Genomic DNA, 21,291 nt, shown 5'->3' with positions numbered 1-21,291 from the left:
CAAGGACCAGGACTTGTACCAGTACAAGAGTGGGATAGAGTCCTGAACATGTATGGCTTCTCCTCCTATTTCCCTAGTTGATTCTATCTATCTATCTATCCATTATGAGTCAATTTCTTATCTCTTGCTCCTGTATCTTCTTTTGGCATTTTGCAGCACTACTTACAACCTGGTAACGATCCACCAACTCAAAATGCAAATTTATAATATTTTCCCTGGTCTTTCCACTGGTGTGCAGGTTAGGAAAAGGTAATGACAGTATTACCCAGACAATAACATTTGTGACTAGTAGCCAAACACACCTGTGGTCTATCTCTCTAGCAACAGTTCAACAGTGTCTGTCTTGGCACATAGGAAGAAAATTGTTAAACAAAGAAGTGTCACACTAATATACAAGGAGAAAGTGTAGTGAAGGAAGTTTTTAGCAGGAAGGAAGAACTGAAGGAATTAAATCTGCGTTAAAAGAAAAAAGAGGGAAGACTGAAACAGAGCAAAGAAAAGTAAAATGGAGTAGGAAAGGACAAAGAAGGGTGAACAATAGAAATAAAGCTGTATAAATTAATTTGTTTTGTTTAATTTGTGTCTGACTCCAGATCAGAAGGTTGTGTATTCAATTCATATTGGGGATCCTCTGTGTTTGACATGTTGTGTGGCTTGTTAACCACAGGTTATTCCACATTGAGGAAATCACCTAAACAGAGGGTTCAATAGCTTGAAGCCTTAGCCAAGCTGTTGCCAAAACTATAGGAGTATGTAGAATTCACTACTTTAGATGACCAGTGAACACACTGGTCTTTGCAGTGGACTCTGTGGTGCAACGGTAGCACGTCTGACTCCAGATCAGAAGGCTGTGTGGTCAACTACTGTCAGGGTCAATGTGTTTGCTTCTTTTTAGGATGTTATAACATCAAAAGTGTGGTGTACTGACCACGCTGAAATTCACACAGTGATCTTTAAAATGGAAGGCTAAGTAGACTAAGGCCTTACCTTAACTTGCTGCTATTATCATAGGAGTCTGTAGAAGTTACCAGTGATGTATTGATCATTAGGAGCATGCACATCTGTAGCATGTCCTGTTTGGTCTCACTGATTTAAAGAAGGACTACATAGCAGAAGGCTGTCTAGCACAGTGGTTGTGTGTGTTGTGTGTCTGACTCCTGATCCAAAGGTTGCGTGTTGTGTTTTTACAACACTAGACATGAGACATTTGTAGCAATATACACATTCAATACATCCACATAATCAGCAGAAAGTCAGTTAAAAGCTCATCAAAACAAATTTTAGGGAAACTAAACAAAATTCTAACAATGAGCAGTTAAATGGCCACATACAACAAGCTAAAGCTGCAAGACCTAAAACATGTCGTGAAAAATTCCATAAATCCCAGTTGGGTTCCAGCTCATGTAGGTGTAGAAATGAGAAGGTGAATGCACTGAATAAACAAGCCTTGAAAAGACAGGATATAGGATTACAGGCTCCTCTTAGTAAGGCTGAAGTGATTTATCTGTTGTTGGAACTGGAATTTTCTCCCTCAGTTCCGCGTTTTCGTTTGATCGATGAAGCAGAGGCGATAAATATGGTCTCAAATAGTCCGTTTATGAAAACACACTGAATAAAGCAGTTACAGAGCTCTGGGTCAGACTGTCCCTAACACCAACAGTGTTCTCTGTCAGTTCACGAAGTCTGACTCCTGTCTTTCTCTGACCCAGTGATAATATTACAAAATGAAATGTGCAATCTTTAGGAAGTTCGCGTGTTCCTCTGCCATAGGTTGAGAACGGTGGGATGACCTGAGGTATCACTGTTGCTATGCCTCCAGGCAGAGGTCAACCTGCCCTGTAAGACCAAGTACAACAACAAAAGCAACAGGCACATCCTATCTGATGTTATGTCTAGTGCACTCTTGCACTGTGAGAAACCTTACAATTACTAAAAAAACATGTTTATATCTAAGCTTGCTGCTGTTTTGCACATACCAAATGCTTCATGACTATAACTGTAATAATGCCTTATGCCTTACGATATAATGAAATAAAGGTAATATATCCCACACTGTTCACAAATGAACAAAAATTGACAAGAACATTGCGATAGTAGTGAAACAGAAAGATGTTTATACAGTATACAGACACAGGTAGGAAAAGGAAAAATTGGGGGCTGGAATCAACAGGAAGAAAGCATCATAACAGGATTAAGAATAGGACATACAGGATTAAATAACACTCTACATAACATTGGGAAGCATCCAACAGGATTTTGTAGGAATTGCAATAAGTCAGAAACAATTAAACGTGGTGTTAGAGTGCAAAACCTATGTCTATTAACAGCACTTAAGAAGATAAAACAATGATTTTCATTAGAGGGTCTTCTTGGGAAGGTTAGTTATACAGGTTAGGATATACAGTATCTCACAGAAGTGAGTACACCCCTCACATTTTTGCAAATAGTTTATTATATCTTTTCATGTTCTTTAGCAAAGCAGTGGTCATCTTGGAGGTGTTTTTGGGGTCGTTATCATGCTGGAATACTGCCCTGTGGTCCAGTCTCCGAAGGGAGGGGATCATGCTCTGCTTCAGTATGTCACAGTACATGTTGGCATTCATGGTTCCCTCAATGAACTGTAGCTTCCCAGTGCTGGAAGCACTCATGCAGCCCCAGACCATGATACTCCCACCACAATGCTTGACTGTAGGCAAGACACTTTTCTTTGTTCTCCTCACCTGGTTGCCACCAGACACGCTTGACACCATCTGAACCAAATAAGTTTATCTTGGTCTCATCAGACCACAGGACATGGTACCACTAATCCATGTCCTTAGTCTGCTTGTCTACAGCAAACTGTTTGTGGGCTTTCTTGTGCATCATCTTTAGAAGAGGCTTCCTTCTGGGACGACAGCCATGCAGACCAATTTGATGAAGTGTGCGGCGTATGGTCTGAGCACTGACAGGCTGACCCCCCACCCCTTGTACCTCTGCAGCAATGCTGGCAGCACTCATACGTCTATTTCCCAAAGACAACCTCTGGATATGACTCAACTCAACTTCACTCAACTTCTTTGGTCGACCATGGCGAGGCCTGTTCTGAGTGGAACCTGTCCTGTTAAACCGCTGTATGGTCTTGGCCACCGTGCTGCAGCTCAGTTTTTGGGTCTTGGCAATCGTCTTATAGCCTAGGCCATCTTTATGTAGAGCAACAATTCTTTTTTTCAGATCCTCTGAGAGTTCTTTGCCATGAGGTGCCATGTTGAACATTGGTCCACATTGGTCACAGCTGAATGGTTTCTCTTCAGTGTGAACATGTTTATTAATCTGTAAACTCTGCAACGTTGTGAAGGTCTTGTTGACTCCCTTTCTTCTTTTCTATTTGTAAAAAAGAAGAGAAAATGGAGAAAAGATATGAAATTACATGATAGAAAAATCTAAAACCACAAATGACATTTACAACATGAAACATGAACATCATGAAAACTGTTGTTTCCTTGGGGTTCTATAACATCCAGAGTCTATTTCATTCAATTGTAATTAGGCCCGAGCAGGGACCAAGGTCCCAGCGCAGGGACTATTATAATCGCTGAATGGGCAAGGGACGAATAAGCGGGGGGGGCGGTTTCTGGCATCATTTTCTGTCTCCCCGCACCCCACCATGACGTTACTGGGCGTTAGACGTTTCCGAAAATGTATAGTGTGTCGCTGTCGCGCGGCCGTGGGCCTGGAAACTGCTAGGATTATTATTATTTTTTTTTTTTTAGGCCCGAGCAGGGACCAAGGTCCCAGCGCAGGGACTATTATAATCGCTGAATGGGCAAGGGACGAATAAGCGGGGGGGGCGGTTTCTGGCATCATTTTCTGTCTCCCCGCACCCCACCATGACGTTACTGGGCGTTAGACGTTTCCGAAAATGTATAGTGTGTCGCTGTCGCGCGGCCGTGGGCCTGGAAACTGCTAGGATTATTATTATTATTTTTTATTAGGCCCGAGCAAGGACCGAGGTCCCAGCGCAGGGACTATTATAATTGCTCAATGGGCAAGGGACGAATAAGCGGGGGGGGCGGTTTCTGGCTTCCTCTACTGTCTCCCCACACCCCACCATGACGTTACTGGGTGTTAGACCTTTCCGAAAATGTATAGTGTGTCGCTGCCGCGCGGCCGTGGGCCTGGAAATCGTTAGGATTATTATTATTTTTTTTTTTTTTTTTTTTTTATTATTCTATTTTTACCGATTCAACCTCAAATTTGACCCCCTGAACGTGTGTGAAAACTCACCAAAATTTGCAGGCCCCTCAGAATCGCGTGAAAATTTGATATTTTATGGGTTTCATAAACGACCTCAAAAGAATGGCTCTGCGGCGCCCCCGACAGAGGTCGAGATACATTGGGCCTATGGGAGGTCATGTGACACTTTTTTCATTGTACAGTCACCAGCTTTGGCATGTTTATTCTTCATGATAGGCCAAGCAAGAAAGCTTATCGTGTCCAGGTCGTGTGACCGACAGGAAGTCCACCAGCTGGGGGTTTATCTCGAGGTCATTGAGTTCATTGATTTTGCTGACCTCGTATTCTTTCGAACTCCTCCTTGGGCTTTTGACCGATCGAGCTCATCTTTGGCCGGCGTCACCTAGACCCATGGGGCTGCAAAAGTTATCCAAATTCTTTGAATAAGTATTACGGTTTTCCATTGGCGGGCGCGGCAATTTGGCCTAGGCTTTTGGCTCGCCGCCAGTTCTTCAACATGTAATAACTCTCACACGCATGGTCGGATTGGAATCGGACCAATTGATGAATTGTAGTCCCCGCCGCCCTGGACCCATCTGATTAAACTGAATCGAAATAGGCCCTATAGCGCCCCCTGTATAACGATTTGAAAATTGCCATTCAAACCAAACCATTTACTTTGTCAGAATTGTACCAGATTTGGCACACATGTCCTTTAGGGCGTCCTGATCCTAAAAGCCGATCAGACCCGTGCCCTATTTTGCATGTGGTTGCCTTGGCGGTGACCAGATCTCGCCATTCGTTTCCTATGGGAATTTTGCAAAATGTCCAGCTTTTGTCAGAACGGTACCAGATTTGGCACAGACCTCCGTGGGGGTCCAGTAAAGGACATGGTCTACTTGGGGGGGTGTGGGGGGGGCGGATAGCGCCCCCTATGCAGTTGCACTTACTTTGTCCAGCTTTTGTCAGAACGGTACCAGATTTGGCACAGACATCCGTGGAGGTCCAGTAAAGCACATGGTCTACTTGGGGGGGAGTGTGGGGGGGGCGGATAGCGCCCCCTATGCAGTTGCACTTACTTTGTCAGAACTGTATCAAATTTGGCACAGACCTCCGTGGGGGTCCACTGAAGCACTTGGTCTATTTGGGGGGGCTGTGGGGGGGCCGGATGGCGCCCCCTATGTACTTGCACTTACTTTGTCAGAACTGTACCAAATTTGACACAGACCTCCGTGGGGGTCCACTGAATGACATGGTCCACTTGGGGAGGTGCGGTCTCCTCGGGGGAGGGGTTTTGGGGGGGCCGCCGATTTTTGGGGGACGGTCGATTCGGAGTGCGGGGGCGTTTGGGGAGGCGTTTCGTTCGGGGAGGCCGTTCGCTGGGGGAGGCGGTTCCTTCGTGGACGCGGCTCGCTGGGGGACGCGGTTCGCTCGCGGGGGGCGGCGCGCCGGGGGAGGCGGTCCGCTCGAGGCGAGGGCCGATCATCGCCGCTTGCGGCTATATTTTTTTTTTGTTATTATTCTTCTTTGACCTTTACAGCCTTATTTGACCCCCTGAATGTGTGTGAAAACTCACCAAAATTTGCACCACCCTCAGAATCGCGTCACAATTTGATATTTTATGGGTTTCATAAACGACCTAAAAAGAATGGCTCTGCGGCGCCCCCGACAGAGGTCGAGATACATTGGGCCTATGGGAGGTCATGTGACACTTTTTTCATCGTACGGTCGCCGGCTTTGGCATGTTTATTCTTCATGTCAGGCCAAGCAAGAAAGCTTATTGTGTCCAGGTCGTGTGACCGACAGGAAGTCCACCAGCTGGGGGTTTATCTGGAGGTCATTGAGTTCGTTGATTTTGCTCACCTCGTATTCTTTCGAACTCCTCCTTGGGCTTTTGTCCGATCGAGCTCATCTTTGGCCGGCGTCACCTAGACCCATGGGGCTGCAAAAGTTATCCAAATTCTTTGAATAAGTATTACGGTTTTCCTTTGGCGGGCGCTGCAATTTGGCCTAGGCTTTTGGCTCGCCGCCAGTTCTTCAACGTGTAATAACTCTCACACGCATGGTCGGATTGGAATCGGACCAATTGATGAATTGTAGACCCCGGGGGCCTGAGTCCAGGTGATTGAACAAAATCACTGTAGGCCCTATAGCGCCCCCTATATAACAATGTGAATATTTGGAGAAATTTGTATTGAGAAATACACATTTAGTTTGTCAGAAATGGACCAAAGTTTGCACACAAATCCTTTAGGCCATTCTGAGCAAAAAACCAATGAGAGCCATGCTCTATTTTCCACGCTGTTGCCTTGGAGATGACACAAACCCACCATTAATTTCCTATGGGACTTTTGACTTCAGTGTTGTTTGGGAGCACATCCTCAGTTCTGCCACCAGATGGAGGCAGAGCTCTATTTTCCACACTTTCTGTGACATCCAGCATTGCTTTTCAAAGGGAGTTTTAAAATTAAAGATCTACAGGCCTGTGACTTGGGCTTACTTTGTCAGAAATGTACCAAATTTGGCACGGACCTCCACGGGGGTCCACTAAAGCACGTGGTCTATTTGGGGGGGGGTGTGGGGGGGTGCGGATAGCGCCACCTATGTACTTGCACTTACTTTGTCCAGCTTTTGTCAGAACGGTACCAGATTTGGCACAGACATCCGTGGGGGTCCAGTAAAGGGCATGGTCTACTTGGGGGGGGATAGCGCCCCCTATGCAGTTGCACTTACTTTGTCAGAACTGTATCAAATTTGGCACAGACCTCCGTGGGGGTCCACTGAATGACCTGGTCTACTTGGGGGGGGGGTGTGGGGGGGGCGGATGGCGCCCCCTATGCAGTTGCACTTACTTTGTCAGAACTGTACTAAATTTGCCACAGACTTCCGCGGGGCTCTAGGAGAGGACATGGTCTACTTGGCGGGGTGTGGGGGGGGCGGATGGCGCCCCCTATGTATTTGCACTTATTTTGTCAGAACTGTACCGAATTTGACACAGACCTCCGTGGTGGTCCACTGGATGACGTGGTCTACTTGGGGAGGTGCGGTCTCCTTGGCGGAGCGGATTTGGGGGGGGCGCCGATTTTTGGGGGAAGGTCAATTGAGATGGCGTTGGCGCTTGGGGAGGCGTTTCATTCGGGGAGGCCGTTTGCTGGGGGAGGCGGTTCGTTCGTGGACGCGGCTCGCTGGGGGACGCGGTTCGCTCGGGGGCGCCGCGCCGGGGGAGGCGGTCCGCTCGAGGCGAGGGCCGATCATCGCCGCTTGCGGCTATATTTTTAGGCCCGAGCAGGGACCAAGGTCCCAGCGCAGGGACTATTATAATCGCTGAATGGGCAAGGGACGAATAAGCGGGGGGGGCGGTTTCTGGCATCATTTTCTGTCTCCCCGCACCCCACCATGACGTTACTGGGCGTTAGACGTTTCCGAAAATGTATAGTGTGTCGCTGTCGCGCGGCCGTGGGCCTGGAAACTGCTAGGATTATTATTATTATTTTTTTTTTTTTTTTGTTATTATTCTTCTTTGACCTTTACAGCCTTATTTGACCCCCTGAATGTGTGTGAAAACTCACCAAAATTTGCACCACCCTCAGAATCGCGTCACAATTTGATATTTTATGGGTTTCATAAACGACCTAAAAAGAATGGCTCTGCGGCGCCCCCGACAGAGGTCGAGATACATTGGGCCTATGGGAGGTCATGTGACACTTTTTTCATCGTACGGTCGCCGGCTTTGGCATGTTTATTCTTCATGTCAGGCCAAGCAAGAAAGCTTATTGTGTCCAGGTCGTGTGACCGACAGGAAGTCCACCAGCTGGGGGTTTATCTGGAGGTCATTGAGTTCGTTGATTTTGCTCACCTCGTATTCTTTCGAACTCCTCCTTGGGCTTTTGACCGATCGAGCTCATCTTTGGCCGGCGTCACCTAGACCCATGGGGCTGCAAAAGTTATCCAAATTCTTTGAATAAGTATTACGGTTTTCCTTTGGCGGGCGCTGCAATTTGGCCTAGGCTTTTGGCTCGCCGCCAGTTCTTCAACGTGTAATAACTCTCACACGCATGGTCGGATTGGAATCGGACCAATTGATGAATTGTAGACCCCGGGGGCCTGAGTCCAGGTGATTGAACAAAATCACTGTAGGCCCTATAGCGCCCCCTATATAACAATGTGAATATTTGGAGAAATTTGTATTGAGAAATACACATTTAGTTTGTCAGAAATGGACCAAAGTTTGCACACAAATCCTTTAGGCCATTCTGAGCAAAAAACCAATGAGAGCCATGCTCTATTTTCCACGCTGTTGCCTTGGAGATGACACAAACCCACCATTAATTTCCTATGGGACTTTTGACTTCAGTGTTGTTTGGGAGCACATCCTCAGTTCTGCCACCAGATGGAGGCAGAGCTCTATTTTCCACACTTTCTGTGACATCCAGCATTGCTTTTCAAAGGGAGTTTTAAAATTAAAGATCTACAGGCCTGTGACTTGGGCTTACTTTGTCAGAAATGTATCAAATTTGGCACGGACCTCCACGGGGGTCCACTAAAGCACGTGGTCTATTTGGGGGGGGGTGTGGGGGGGTGCGGATAGCGCCACCTATGTACTTGCACTTACTTTGTCCAGCTTTTGTCAGAACGGTACCAGATTTGGCACAGACATCCGTGGGGGTCCAGTAAAGGGCATGGTCTACTTGGGGGGGGATAGCGCCCCCTATGCAGTTGCACTTACTTTGTCAGAACTGTATCAAATTTGGCACAGACCTCCGTGGGGGTCCACTGAATGACCTGGTCTACTTGGGGGGGGGGGTGTGGGGGGGGCGGATGGCGCCCCCTATGCAGTTGCACTTACTTTGTCAGAACTGTTCTAAATTTGCCACAGACTTCCGCGGGGCTCTAGGAGAGGACATGGTCTACTTGGCGGGGTGTGGGGGGGGGCGGATGGTGCCCCCTATGTATTTGCACTTATTTTGTCAGAACTGTACCGAATTTGACACAGACCTCCGTGGTGGTCCACTGGATGACGTGGTCTACTTGGGGAGGTGCGGTCTCCTTGGCGGAGCGGATTTGGGGGGGGCGCCGATTTTTGGGGGAAGGTCAATTGAGATGGCGTTGGCGCTTGGGGAGGCGTTTCATTCGGGGAGGCCGTTTGCTGGGGGAGGCGGTTCGTTCGTGGACGCGGCTCGCTGGGGGACGCGGTTCGCTCGGGGGCGCCGCGCCGGGGGAGGCGGTCCGCTCGAGGCGAGGGCCGATCATCGCCGCTTGCGGCTATATTTTTGTGTTATATCTCATCTATATATTTTGTAATTTTTAGGCCCGAGCAAGGACCGAGGTCCCAGCGCAGGGACTATTATAATCGCTCCACGGGCAAAGGATGAATAAGCAGGGGGGGCGGTTTCAGGCATCGTCTAGTGTGTTCCTGCACCACACCATGACGTTACTGGGCGTTAGACCTTTCAGAAAATGTATATGTCATGATTGGCAGGTGGCCGTGGGCCTGGAAATTGTTAGGATTTTTCTTATTAGGCCCGAGCAAGGACCGAGGTCCCAGCGCAGGGACTATTATAATCGCTCAATGGGCAAGGGATGAAGAAGCGTTTACAGCCTTATTTGACCTCCTGAACGTGTGTGAAAACTCACCAAAATTTGCACCCCCCTCAGAATCGCGTCATAATTTGATATTTTATGGGTTTCATAAACAACCTCAAAAGAATGGCTCTGCGGCGCCCCCGACAGAGGTCGAGATACATTGGGCCTATGGGAGGTCAAGTGACACTTTTTTCATCGTACAGTCGCAAAAACTGGCACACATCTTCTTCATGTCAGGCCAGGCAAAAAAGCTTATTGTGTCCCGGTCGTGTGACCGACAGGAAGTCCACCAGCTGGGGGTTTATCTCGAGGTCATTGAGTTCGTTGATTTTGCTCACCTCGTATTCTTTCGAACTCCTCCTTGGGCTTTTGACCGATCAAGCTCATTTTTGGCCAGCGTCACCTAGACCCATGGGGCTGCAAAAGTTATCCAAATTCTTTGAATAAGTATTACGGTTTTCCTTTGGCGGGCGCGGCAATTTGGCCTAGGCTTTTGGCTCGCCGCCGTTTCTTCAACTTGTAATAACTCTCACACGCATTGTCGGATTGGAATCGGACCAATTGATAAATTGTAGTCCCTGCTGCCCTGGACCCATCTGATTAAACTAAATCCAAATAGGCCATATAGCGCCCCCTGTATAACGATTTGAAAATTGCCATTCAAACCAAAGCATGTCCAGCTTTTGTCAGAACGATACCAGATTTGGCACAGACCTCCGTGGGGGTCCAGTGAAGGACGTGGTCTACTTGGGGGGGTGTGGGGGGGGCGGATAGCGCCCCCTATGTACTTGCACTTACTTTGTCAGAACTGTATCAAATTTGGCACAGACCTCCGTGGGGGTCCACTGAATGACGTGGTCTATTTGGGGGGGGTGGGGGGGGGTGCGGATGACGCCCCCTATCTACTTGCATGTACTTTGCCGGAACTGTACCGAATTTGGCACAGACCTCCGTGGGGGTCCGCTGAATGACGTGGTCTACTTGGGGAGGTGCGGTCTCCTCGGGGGAGGGGTTTTGGGGGGTCCGCCAGTTTTTGGGGGACGGTCGATTTAGAGGGCGGGGGCGCTTGGGGAGGCGTTTCGTTCGGGGAGGCCGTTCGCTCGGGGAGGCGGTTCGTTCGTGGACGCGGTTCGCTCGCGGGGGCGGCGCGCCGGGGGAGGCGGTCCGCTCGAGGCGAGGGCCGATCATCGCCGCTTGCGGCTATATTTTAAATTATTTTTCTTAAAACGTGTGCTTGCCTCACCTCAATAGCTTTTCTTAGTTTAACATTTAACTTTTTATCTAGTTTCACTTGTAAACAGAAACACAACTATGAAGTGCAGCACCATATTTAAAGCACTAGCTTAAATTTGAAATTAAAGAATTTCTCTTAAGTCTAAATTATTTTTTCTCTTACCCAAATTTGGCTTTGAGAAACCAGTCTGGCACCAAGTTTTACCCTGGTCTGTCAACCACCACAAGACCAAGAAAATTGACCAATGTTAGAGTGAGTATACCAGCATGGTGACAAAGACACTCTCAACCTGCAGCTTAGTTAGCTTAACTTAGTCTTGGAACTATGACAGTTTCCACTGTGAGGGCCAAATGGCCTCTGAAGCAGACTTTATTGCACTGCCGCATAGTAACCTCAGCAAGCTCCAGGTGATGTCTTGCAGCTAAGTACTCTGTGGTGAACAGCTGATGCTTCAAACTGCAAAAACATGAAAATATTTTTTCCCCAAATCTTCTTTTAACCCTCTGGGGTTGACGAATATGCCAGCGCGTTTTGTGGCATCTCTGTCACCTCTCTTCACAAACACGTAAATAAAACAACCAAAATCTCAGCATATACTTGCCTCATAAAAGTAAGAAAAATATGCATAGAACGCTTGAAATGTCAAATCATGTTTTTATTTAACCCTCTGGGGTCTAAGGGGGTTTTGGGGCCCTGGACAAATTTTGACATGTCCTGACATTTGTGCTTTTTTCAGTGTCTTTTAAACATATTAATGTCTAAAGTCTAATAACACTGTAATCAGCACAAAATTGGCTACAATAATATGTGAGCTTCAAGTTTATACAGTATTGTGTTTTTGAGAAAAAAGTGTTTATGCATGGTTAGTGAAAAACTACAATTTTTTACTCACTGAAATAAGACCATAAAACACAAACAGAACATTGGTTCACAAGACTTTGGAGACCTGCATGTTGTAGGCTAAAGTGTTTACTTCACAGTGCTGTGAATGTCATCTTGTTCACACATTCACAGTAAACAATACACTGATTTAAATTTTCTAAGACACTTTTTGTCCAGAAAGGCCATATGCAAGAGGGTGTGTCTGAGGATGAATAGTCATGTGATTTACCTGAGAACACAAAAGACGCACTCAACGACCAGACAAAGACGCGCATAATGAGCCTTTCAGTCAATGTAGATGGGACGGATTAGTGCAACACAATACAACACAATGAGGAGCCAAACGATCCTCATTTGAGTTAAAATCAGTGTTTTTACTCTGAGGACAAGCTAAACTATTTGTCTCTGTGTGGAATATAAGGAGCGCCGCTTCACGTGCGTAACGCGCCATCATCCAAACACGCCGAAAAAGTGAGTAAATTCTATGATGAAGTTTGATATTTTGTCATTTCTCGGGGGTGTGCACATATTTACCTGGTTCACCTGAGATTATTTACATGTGAACAGTGAACAGAGCACAAGGCGGGATCTCATTACCCGCTCCCATCTCAACATGAGATGAGACAGGAAAAAACGGACTTCTCCTTACGTTCATATGGATTAAATAAAAAGTGATGATTTGTTTTCGACTTAAATTGTTTCATTTAAAAGAAAACATTTCAAGCTTTCTTAGCCATATAATTCTTATTTTTCTAAGCCAAGTATTCGCTGAGATTCTGGTTGTTTTATTTACGCATCTGTGAAGAGAAATGACAGGGACAGAAAAGACAGACAGCGCACCCTGTCAACTTTCTTTATTTAAAAAAAGCACAACGTTTTGTTGTTATTATGATGGTATACAACTAAAACTAGACCCTTCACAGATTTGAATGATATATTTCTTTTATCTGTACGATCAGAATTGACGGAGTAATTTAAGTTTGTTTCGGCGTTATCAGGAGAAGATGCGTCATAACGCGAAGGCGCGTTTGTCAACCCCAGAGGGTTAAGATATCACACTATTTTGCTTGAAATGCCTAACATCACCGTCAAACGTAACGTGCTAAACCCTGCAACTCTTCTTGCAAAATTACAAAAAGGGATATGGCTTGGCCCTGACAACAAACCTTGTTTACCTAAAGCTTATTTCCATTCCTATGCAAAGCTTGCACATGGTAAAGATCATGCATCCAAAGGGGGAATGTGTACATACACTACTCACAAAAAGTTAGGGACATTTGACTTTGAAATTTGAAATTTCGGAATGCACCTAAAATGCACTATAACCTTTACAGCTGAACTTAATTTGACCTTCCCTAAACTTTTGAATGCACATGTCCAATTGTTCAATGTTTCAGTACTTATTGCATAACATGCTGTTCTCTAACAAGGTGATTAACCACAAAAATCACAACAAGTGTCTGATCCATGACCATCGACCACTAAATGTTCTGGTTCAATGACAGTTCGTATTTAAACATGTCCTCTTCATCATGCTGTTCACATTTTGACATCATGAGACCAAGACGACACCTAACAATTGACAAGTTATTGAGATATTGACATTTTTTGTTGAGGTATACCCACCACTGTTGTTAGCTTTTGTTTCAATAAATTGTTTGAGATGAAGAAATTACCGGGCAGCATAGTGGCTGAGTGGTTAGCGCTGTTGCCTCACAGCAAGAAGGTCATGGGTTCGCAACCCATGGTACTCTGGTTTCCTCCCACAGACCAAAAACATGCATGTTAGGTTGATTGGTGAATCTAAATTGCCCATAGGAGTGAGTGTGAGTGTGTGAGGTTGTTTGTCTTTGTGTGTCTCTATGTGGCCCTGCGACGGACTGGTGACCTGTCCAGGGTGTACCCCTGCCTTTCGCCCAAGAGAGAGCTGGGATAGGCTCCAGCAGATCCCCGTGACCCTGGCTTTCAGGAAAAAGCAGGTATAGAAAATGGATGGATGGAAGAAATTACCATTGCATACTTCTACTTAAATGCCCTACTTTCATGATATAATATCACTGTAGTATGAACTTTTTTACATTTTCCAGAAATTTCACCTGAAAGTCGAATATCCCTAACTTTTTGTGAGTAGTGTATGTTAATACCCACTGGTACACCAGGGGTTTTTCTACATATGCAGCTGAGTACTGCGGAATATGTATAATCTGTGCAGCACATAATGCCTCTGGTGCCATTAAAATGCCATTGCAAAGCCATCCCCCACCTGATGGCCCTTTTCAACACTGGATGTTTGATTTTATTGAACTCTTAACATGCCAGAATAAGAAATACTGCTTGACTATGTTCTGCATGTTCAGCAAGTGGGTAGAGGTGTTTCCTTCTTCCAAACAGGACACATCCACAGTGTCAAAAGCCATGATCAGAGACATCATTGTGCAGTGAGATATTCCAAAAAAGATCAGCAGTGACAATGGTCCTGGGTTTGCCAACAAAGTGTTAGAAGATCTGTCTGACTACTTTGGGTTTGATTTCAAATACCATTGCTCTTATCATCCACAGAGTACAGGTGCAATAGAACAATAGAATGGCATACTCAGGAGCAAATTAACAAAATGCTGTGAAGAAACAGGTTTGACATGGATCCAAGCACTATTTTGTGCTATTTTGTGCACTATTTTCCAAGCACTACTCACCATCACTCATGCTATTTTACATGCGCACAAGAACAAAGTCAATGATTACACCAAGGTTTCTGGCTTGATTTGTAGCTTTCAATGACATTGAATCAAGGAGAGCAATGACCTTTCATTTTTGGGGCCAAAAACAATCACTTCTGTCTTGTCTGTATTGAGCTGGAGAAAATTCTGGCACATCCATTGTTTGACTTGATTAATACACTAACAGACTAAGTCTGTTTGAAATCATTTTTGGACTAGGAAACCTCCTAGTGTAGGACTTAGTCCAAACAAACAAGCTCTAATGAGTGGAAGTCATGAAGATGCAATGTTAGACTATTGTGCAAAGCTTTCAGCCTCTCTTTCAGCCCTTCGTCCACAGGTGAAAGCAACTCTGTCTAGCCCTGCAGATACCACATTTCATGATCTCAAACCAGTTGACTACGTGCTCATCAAGGACCACCAGAGGAAACACTGGAAGCAGAGATGATTCACATCAGGTGCTGCTGACTACAAACACAGCAGTAAATGTGGAGGGACGTACTTCGTGGGTCCACGCCAGTCACTGTAAGAGGATTCCAACACCGCACAACAACCCCCACCCAGACGCACCCCGACCGGACAAGGAAACAGCTGCCCTGGAAGACGATCCACAAGGCAGAGAGAGTCAAATTTGTCACCTGAATTGCGCACCTCGGTGAAGGGGGAGAAGTGCTGATTGGGCAGGGCCCACACACTTCTGTGCTCTCTGTCTCTGTCTCTGTCTCCTGCTGAAACAAGTTCGAGCTGGAGCTGTATACTGCTGACTCACTGATGTGCAGTTACTGGCCCCAGCAACCTGCAGTGTCAATTTGTTGTTTATTGTTGCTGTTCTTTTCTCTCTCCTCTATCCACTCACCCCAACTGGTCAAGGCAGATGGCTGCCCAAACTGAGCCTGGTTTTGCTGGAGGTTTTTTCTTCCATTAAAGGGAGTTTTCCTCTCCACTGTCGCCAAGCGCTTGCTCATAAGGGATATGGTGGGTCTTCTGTTTGGTTCTTGTAAAGTGCCTTGAGATGATTGCATTGCGATTTGGCATGATACAAATTACTCAATGACAATGCCTCCCCTGTATCTCTTTACATCTCTGATTGGGAAGTTTCTTTTCATGAAGAAGACAATATCAGTGTCTAGCCCTGAGCATTATTCCTGGGAAAAATAATGATGAAATGTTATGAAAATCTTTGTGAATTAACATTCCTGAGAAAACATCCTGAATTTTTCTCTGCCTTAAGAAATCCTGACCATTTTAACTTTTGTTTTTTAGCTGTAGTTATCATAGAATGATAAAAGGACGGTTGTGAGAGGGAAATTTACACCTTGACAGACAAATGTCTGCCACCTCCCTGTGTGACCTGTGTTAATACTTCAACTAAGACTTTTGACACGGCTTTGTATTCATTATGAAGTAGACGAAAAGTCATAAAAACACTAATTATATTATGTATGCCATCCTGCTGGCATGATCTACAAGTGAGTGACTGATGTGTAAATTAATGCTGTTCAAATGATATAAAAGCCGATCATTGCTGATTAAATTTGCCATGCTTTAACCTGAGATTTTCCTCCAAGTGCTTTTTGCTACGACAGCTATCATAAATGCAAACCTTATTACTACCAGCAAAGATGTTGCTTGCTGTCACCCAATGGTTTCCTCCAGTGTATAAAATTCAAATGAGTGGCTTGAGTGAAAATGAGTGACAATTCCTCCTTTAATACACTAAAAAGTTTGGACTGAAATCCATCAATTTCTGTGTATTCATTTGCAATAACGTGAGAAGAAAAATCAATCTCATCACTGCTGAGCCAATAATCAGGGTGCAGAATAGAACTAATGGCACTGCCTTTGGGGGCTTGCTGTTTTCTATAAAATCTACTTGAAGGCAGTTTTTCAGTTGGTCTCTTACCATACCAGCATGGACTAAGTTTCATCTCTTTGCATTTTAGGTGTGTGTAGGTGTGTGCGTCTTTGCATTTGAAGTGTTACCTTATGTCGGAGCTGACACAAATTAACATCATTTCAAGGTAACCTGTTGTTTCTATCATGCATTACACAATATTACTGTATTGTATCCAGAATTATTGTTTAAAAATTCAAAAGTATTTTATCCGATTACTCGAGTAATTGCTGAAATATTCTGTAGAATACTCAACTCCAAAAATGATCGATAGTTTCTTTTGTAAAGGCCCAGCATCCTAAGGGAGGTGATTGCTTTTGTTAATATCAGTTTAGGAGTAAGAAGGAATCATTTATTTCTTCTACTTATGAGAACTGGGGTCTTTATAGCCCTTTAAAATAGAATAATGGCACATATCATAGAAATGTTGCAGTAAACAGGTTTCATATGAGGTATGTATATAGTATTGGATGTCCCCTATAAGAACTAACCATTCATTTCTTCTACTTATGAGAAATGGGTCTACAGCCCTCTAAAGTATAATAATGTCCCATATCTCAAAATGGTTTTTGAAATAAAAGGGTTTCATATGAGGTATGTATATATACTATATACACATTGTTCTCTGTTGTAGACAGACTCACAAACCCAGCACCCTCTCTTCCTTTTGAACTGCGGTCCAAAAAGTCATGCAATGATTTTGCAGCTTTTTTCACAGACAAAATATCAAAGACAAGACAAACTATATCGAGCTGCAGTCCAAGGAACATGACAATATCACCTGTGCCTCCTTGTTCTCCAGTGAATCTAGAACATTTTGATCTCCTTGATCATAGAGCTCCGGCAGAAACGCTTCTACAATTAAAATCTACATCATGCTGCCTTGATATTTTACAAACAATTTTTTTAAAAAATGTTTTTAACAGCTTAGCTCCAGATGTATTGCAGATAGTTCTCTTCAGTCAGGGCAGTTTCCCCAGGTCTTAAAAACTGCTGTTATAAAACCTCTTCTTAAAAAGCCTAATCTAGATGCTTCAGCAGTAAGTAACTACAGGCCAATATCAAATCTTCCATTTTTGGGAAAAATAATTGAAAAAGTAGTTTCTCAACAAATTCACAGATTTATGGTGCAAAACAATCTTTTTAATGCACTTCAGTCTGGATTCTGCGCACACCACAGAACTGAGACTGCACTTATTAAAATTTTAAATTATTTACATTTGAATAATGATGAATCCAAAATCTCTGTTTTAGTACTACTGGATCTCAGTGCTGCATTTGACACAGTTGATCATGATGTGCTGCTTGATAGACTAGAAACGTGGGTGGGAGTTACTGGCACAGTGTTAAATTGGCTAGAATCATACTTACAAGATAGAGACTATTTTGTCTCACTTGGTAATTATGAGTCTGAGGGAAAAAATAAAAATGGGGTCTATTCTTGGTCTTCTCTTATTCAATATCTACATGCTGCCCCTTGCTCAGATTATGGAATACTACAACATTGACTACCATATCTATGCAGATGACACCCAACATTATATATCAGTATCATCTCATGATTATCGTCCTCTAATTTCAATATGTGAGTGTATTAATCAAGTCAAAGAATGGATGTGCCAGAATTTTCTCCAGCTCAATACAGACAAGACAGAAATGATTGTTTTTGGCCCCAAAAATGAAAGGTCATTGCTCTCCTTGATTCAATGTCATTGAAAGCTACAAATCAAGCAAGAAACCTTGGTGTAATCATTGACTCAGACCTGAATTTTAACAACCACATAAAATCCATCATTAAATCTTCCTATTACCACCTGAAAAACATTGCTAGAATAAAAGGTTTTCTGTCTAAACAAGATGCATAAAAACCTGTTCATGCATTTATCTTCAGTAGGTTAGATTATTGTAATGGCTTGTTCACAGGTCTTAGCAAAAAGTCAATCAGGCAGCTGCAGCTAATCCAGAATGCTGCTGCCAGAGTCCTTACAAACACCAGGAAACTGGACCATATCACACCAGTTCTTAGGTCACTACACTGGCTTCCCGTTAGTCAAAGGATAGATTTTAAAATCTTATTGCTAGTTTATAAAGCACTAAAAGGTTGTGGACCAAAATATATTCAAGATGTATTAATTCCCTATGAGGTTTCCAGACCCCTCAGGTCATCTGGGACAGGTCTACTGTGTGTTCTTAGAACCAGAACCAAACAAAGTGAAGCAGCATTCAGTTATTGTGCTCCTCACTTGTGGAACAAACTTCCTGAACACCTGAGGTCTGCTCAAACTGTCAGCTCATTCAAATCAGGACAGAAAACACTGTTGTTTACTGCTGCCTTCAAATAATTGTTCCTCCTTGTTTTCTTAATGTGCTTTTATGTCTTATTTTAATTTACTTTGATTTAAATTTATTTTATGTTAAATGTCTTTGTTTTTAGAGGCTCTTTTCAATGCTTTTAACGTAATTATATGCCTTGTAAAGCACTTTGAATTGCGTAGTGTATGAATGGTGCTATACAAATAAATTTGCCTTGCCTTGCCTTACTATATATAGTATTGGATGTCCCATAAAGAAACTGACCTTTTTTATACTCTGGATTGAAATGAAGGTACAGTATCTCACAGAAGTGAGTACACCCCTCACATTTTTGTAAATAGTTTATTATATCTTTTCATGTGACAACACTGAAGAAATGACACTTTGCTACAATGTAAAGTAGTGAGTGTACAGCTTGTATAATGCCATTAATGTCTAAACCGCTGGTAACAAAAGTGAGTAAAAAAGTGAGTACACCCCTAAGTGAAAATGTCCAAATTGGGCCCAATTAGCCATTTTCCCTCCCCGGTGCCATACGCTGCACACTGCATCAAATTGGTCTGCATGGCTGTCGTCCCAGAAGGAAACCTCTTCCAAAGATGATGCACAAGAAAGCCCGCAAACAGTTTGCTGAAGACAAGCAGACTAAGGACATGGCTTACTGGAGGTCTGTGGTCCCGTGGTCTGATGAGACCAAGATAAACTTATTTGGTTCAGATGGTGTCAAGCGTGTCTGGCGGCAACCAGGTGAGGAGGACAAAGAAAAGTGTGTCTTGCCTACAGTGAAGCATGGTGGTGGGAGTGTCATGGTCTGGGGCTGCATGAGTGCTGCCAGCACTGGGAAGCTACAGTTCATTGAGGGAACAATGAATGCCAACATGTACTGTGACATAATGAAGCAGAGCATGATCCCCTCCCTTCAGAGACTGGACCACAGGGCAGTATTCCAGCATGATAACGACCCCAAACGCACGTCCAAGATGACCACTGCTTTGCTAAAGAAGCTGAGAGTAAAGGTAATGGACTGGCCAAGCATGTCTCCAGACCTAAATCCTATTGAGCATCTGCGGGGCATCCTCAAACGGAAGGTAGAGGAGTGCAAAGTCTCTAACATCCACCAGCTCTGTGATGTCATCATGGAGGAGTGGAAGAGGATTCCAGTGGCAACCTGTGAAGCTCTGGTGAACTCCATGCCCAAGAGGGTTATGGCAGTGCTGGGAAATAATGGTGGTCACACAAAATATTGACACTTTGGGCCCAATTTGGACATTTTGTCCTCACTTTTGTTGCCAGCGGTTTAGACATTAATGGCTGTGTGTTATTTTGAGGCGATGATGAGATGCTGTATATTTTAACATAAACTATTTATTTATTTATTTATACTCTTTAGAAGGAGTAAATACTTTATTTTGTGTGTCTGTCCTGCTATAAACTCATCTGGAAACAATGATTTGAAAGATAAACTTAAAACTAAAATATAGAAAACCATTACTCAAATAAACAAACACCTGTCAAACTGACTTGACCTCAGTTTTCCATCTATTAAGTCCTGAACACTGACCTGCTGATCCCTGGGACCAGAGGACGAGTCGGCCTCGTTGGTCAGGCGGTCTGGGTCGATGAAATCTTGACCTGTGTGTTCTTGGTCCTTTATTCCACCCCTGTATTCGTCCAGTTCGGCAAAATCCGGATCCTGATCCTCCTCTTTAAATGCGCCTTTGTTGTGATCCTGGATGACAAAACCTGGATCCTGGTTTTCTTCCATTGTTTCGCTCTTGTGGTGGTCGTGGTCGATAAAATCCGGGTCCTGACTCTCCTCTTTAATTTCATGTTTGTAGTAGTCCTGGTAGACGGAACCTAGGTCCTGACTCTCCTCTTTAATTTCATGTTTGTAGTAGTCCTTGTAGACAAAACCTGGGTCCTGGATCTCCTCTTTAATCTCGGTTTTGTAGTAGTTATCGCTGTTTTCATGCTCTGGTTCTGTTTTTGTCGCCGCCATTTTGAGACGCAAACGTCACCAGAAGCTGAAGCCCCGCCCCCTTAGTAACCGTTGCTAAGTGTCAGCAGTGTGTGACTGGGCCTCGATGGGAGTGTTATCAGTGTTTGAGTCACTGTCACAATATCGTGGTGTGGAAATCAATGATGTGTGACAATAGTAAAGTTTGTGCACATTATTTACATTTGTAGACGTGTGATATATATGCAAGAAGGTGTTTATATTCACATTGGAGTATGAACTGAATATTTCATTTGGAAACAAAGTGTATTTATGGAAGTGAGGGCTCCACTCTGTGATGAGTGCTTGTGTGACTGTGGCTGTATAGTGTTTTAAGACTTAAACTATGAGGACCACCATGTCCATGGTGTCACTGTAAAGCAAACACTGAGGGTTCATATGATGTGTTTCACTTCCTTCTAAATCCAACACAGATTAGTTGGTGAAGGATTAAACAAAT

General features: G+C 44.2%; 1 protein-coding gene across 1 annotated transcript; it reads right to left on the bottom strand.

The window, feature by feature from the left end:
* Positions 1-309: 309 nt before the first annotated feature.
* LOC113137735 (zinc finger protein 791-like) lies at positions 310-20,937 on the bottom strand. Its single transcript, XM_026319562.1, has 3 exons — positions 20,397-20,937; positions 3,127-3,360; positions 310-342 (listed from the first exon to the last, which is right to left on the bottom strand). Exons 1-3 carry the CDS (start codon positions 20,832-20,834, stop codon positions 310-312), a joined length of 705 nt encoding a protein of 234 aa, XP_026175347.1. The 5' UTR covers positions 20,835-20,937.
* Between the last annotated feature and the right edge of the window lie 354 nt (positions 20,938-21,291).

The sequence above is a fragment of the Mastacembelus armatus genome, unplaced genomic scaffold (genome assembly GCF_900324485.2).
Source record: "Mastacembelus armatus unplaced genomic scaffold, fMasArm1.2, whole genome shotgun sequence".
In the NCBI taxonomy this organism is placed as follows: Eukaryota; Metazoa; Chordata; class Actinopteri; order Synbranchiformes; family Mastacembelidae; genus Mastacembelus; species Mastacembelus armatus.
The sequence above is the reverse complement of the archived record's forward strand: the minus strand, read 5'-3'. Positions and strand labels throughout refer to the sequence as shown.

Coding starts and splice junctions, on each gene's coding strand:
- LOC113137735 (XM_026319562.1), bottom strand. CDS start 20,834: ATGGCGGCGACAAAAACAGAACCAGAGCATGAAAACAGCGATAACTAC. Junction 3,361..20,396: donor CTGGTCCCAGGGATCAGCAG/GTCAGTGTTCAG, acceptor TTTTACAAATAG/AAAAGAAGAAAGGGAGTCAA. Junction 343..3,126: donor AAAAACTGAGCTGCAGCACG/GTGGCCAAGACC, acceptor CTATGTGCCAAG/ACAGACACTGTTGAACTGTT.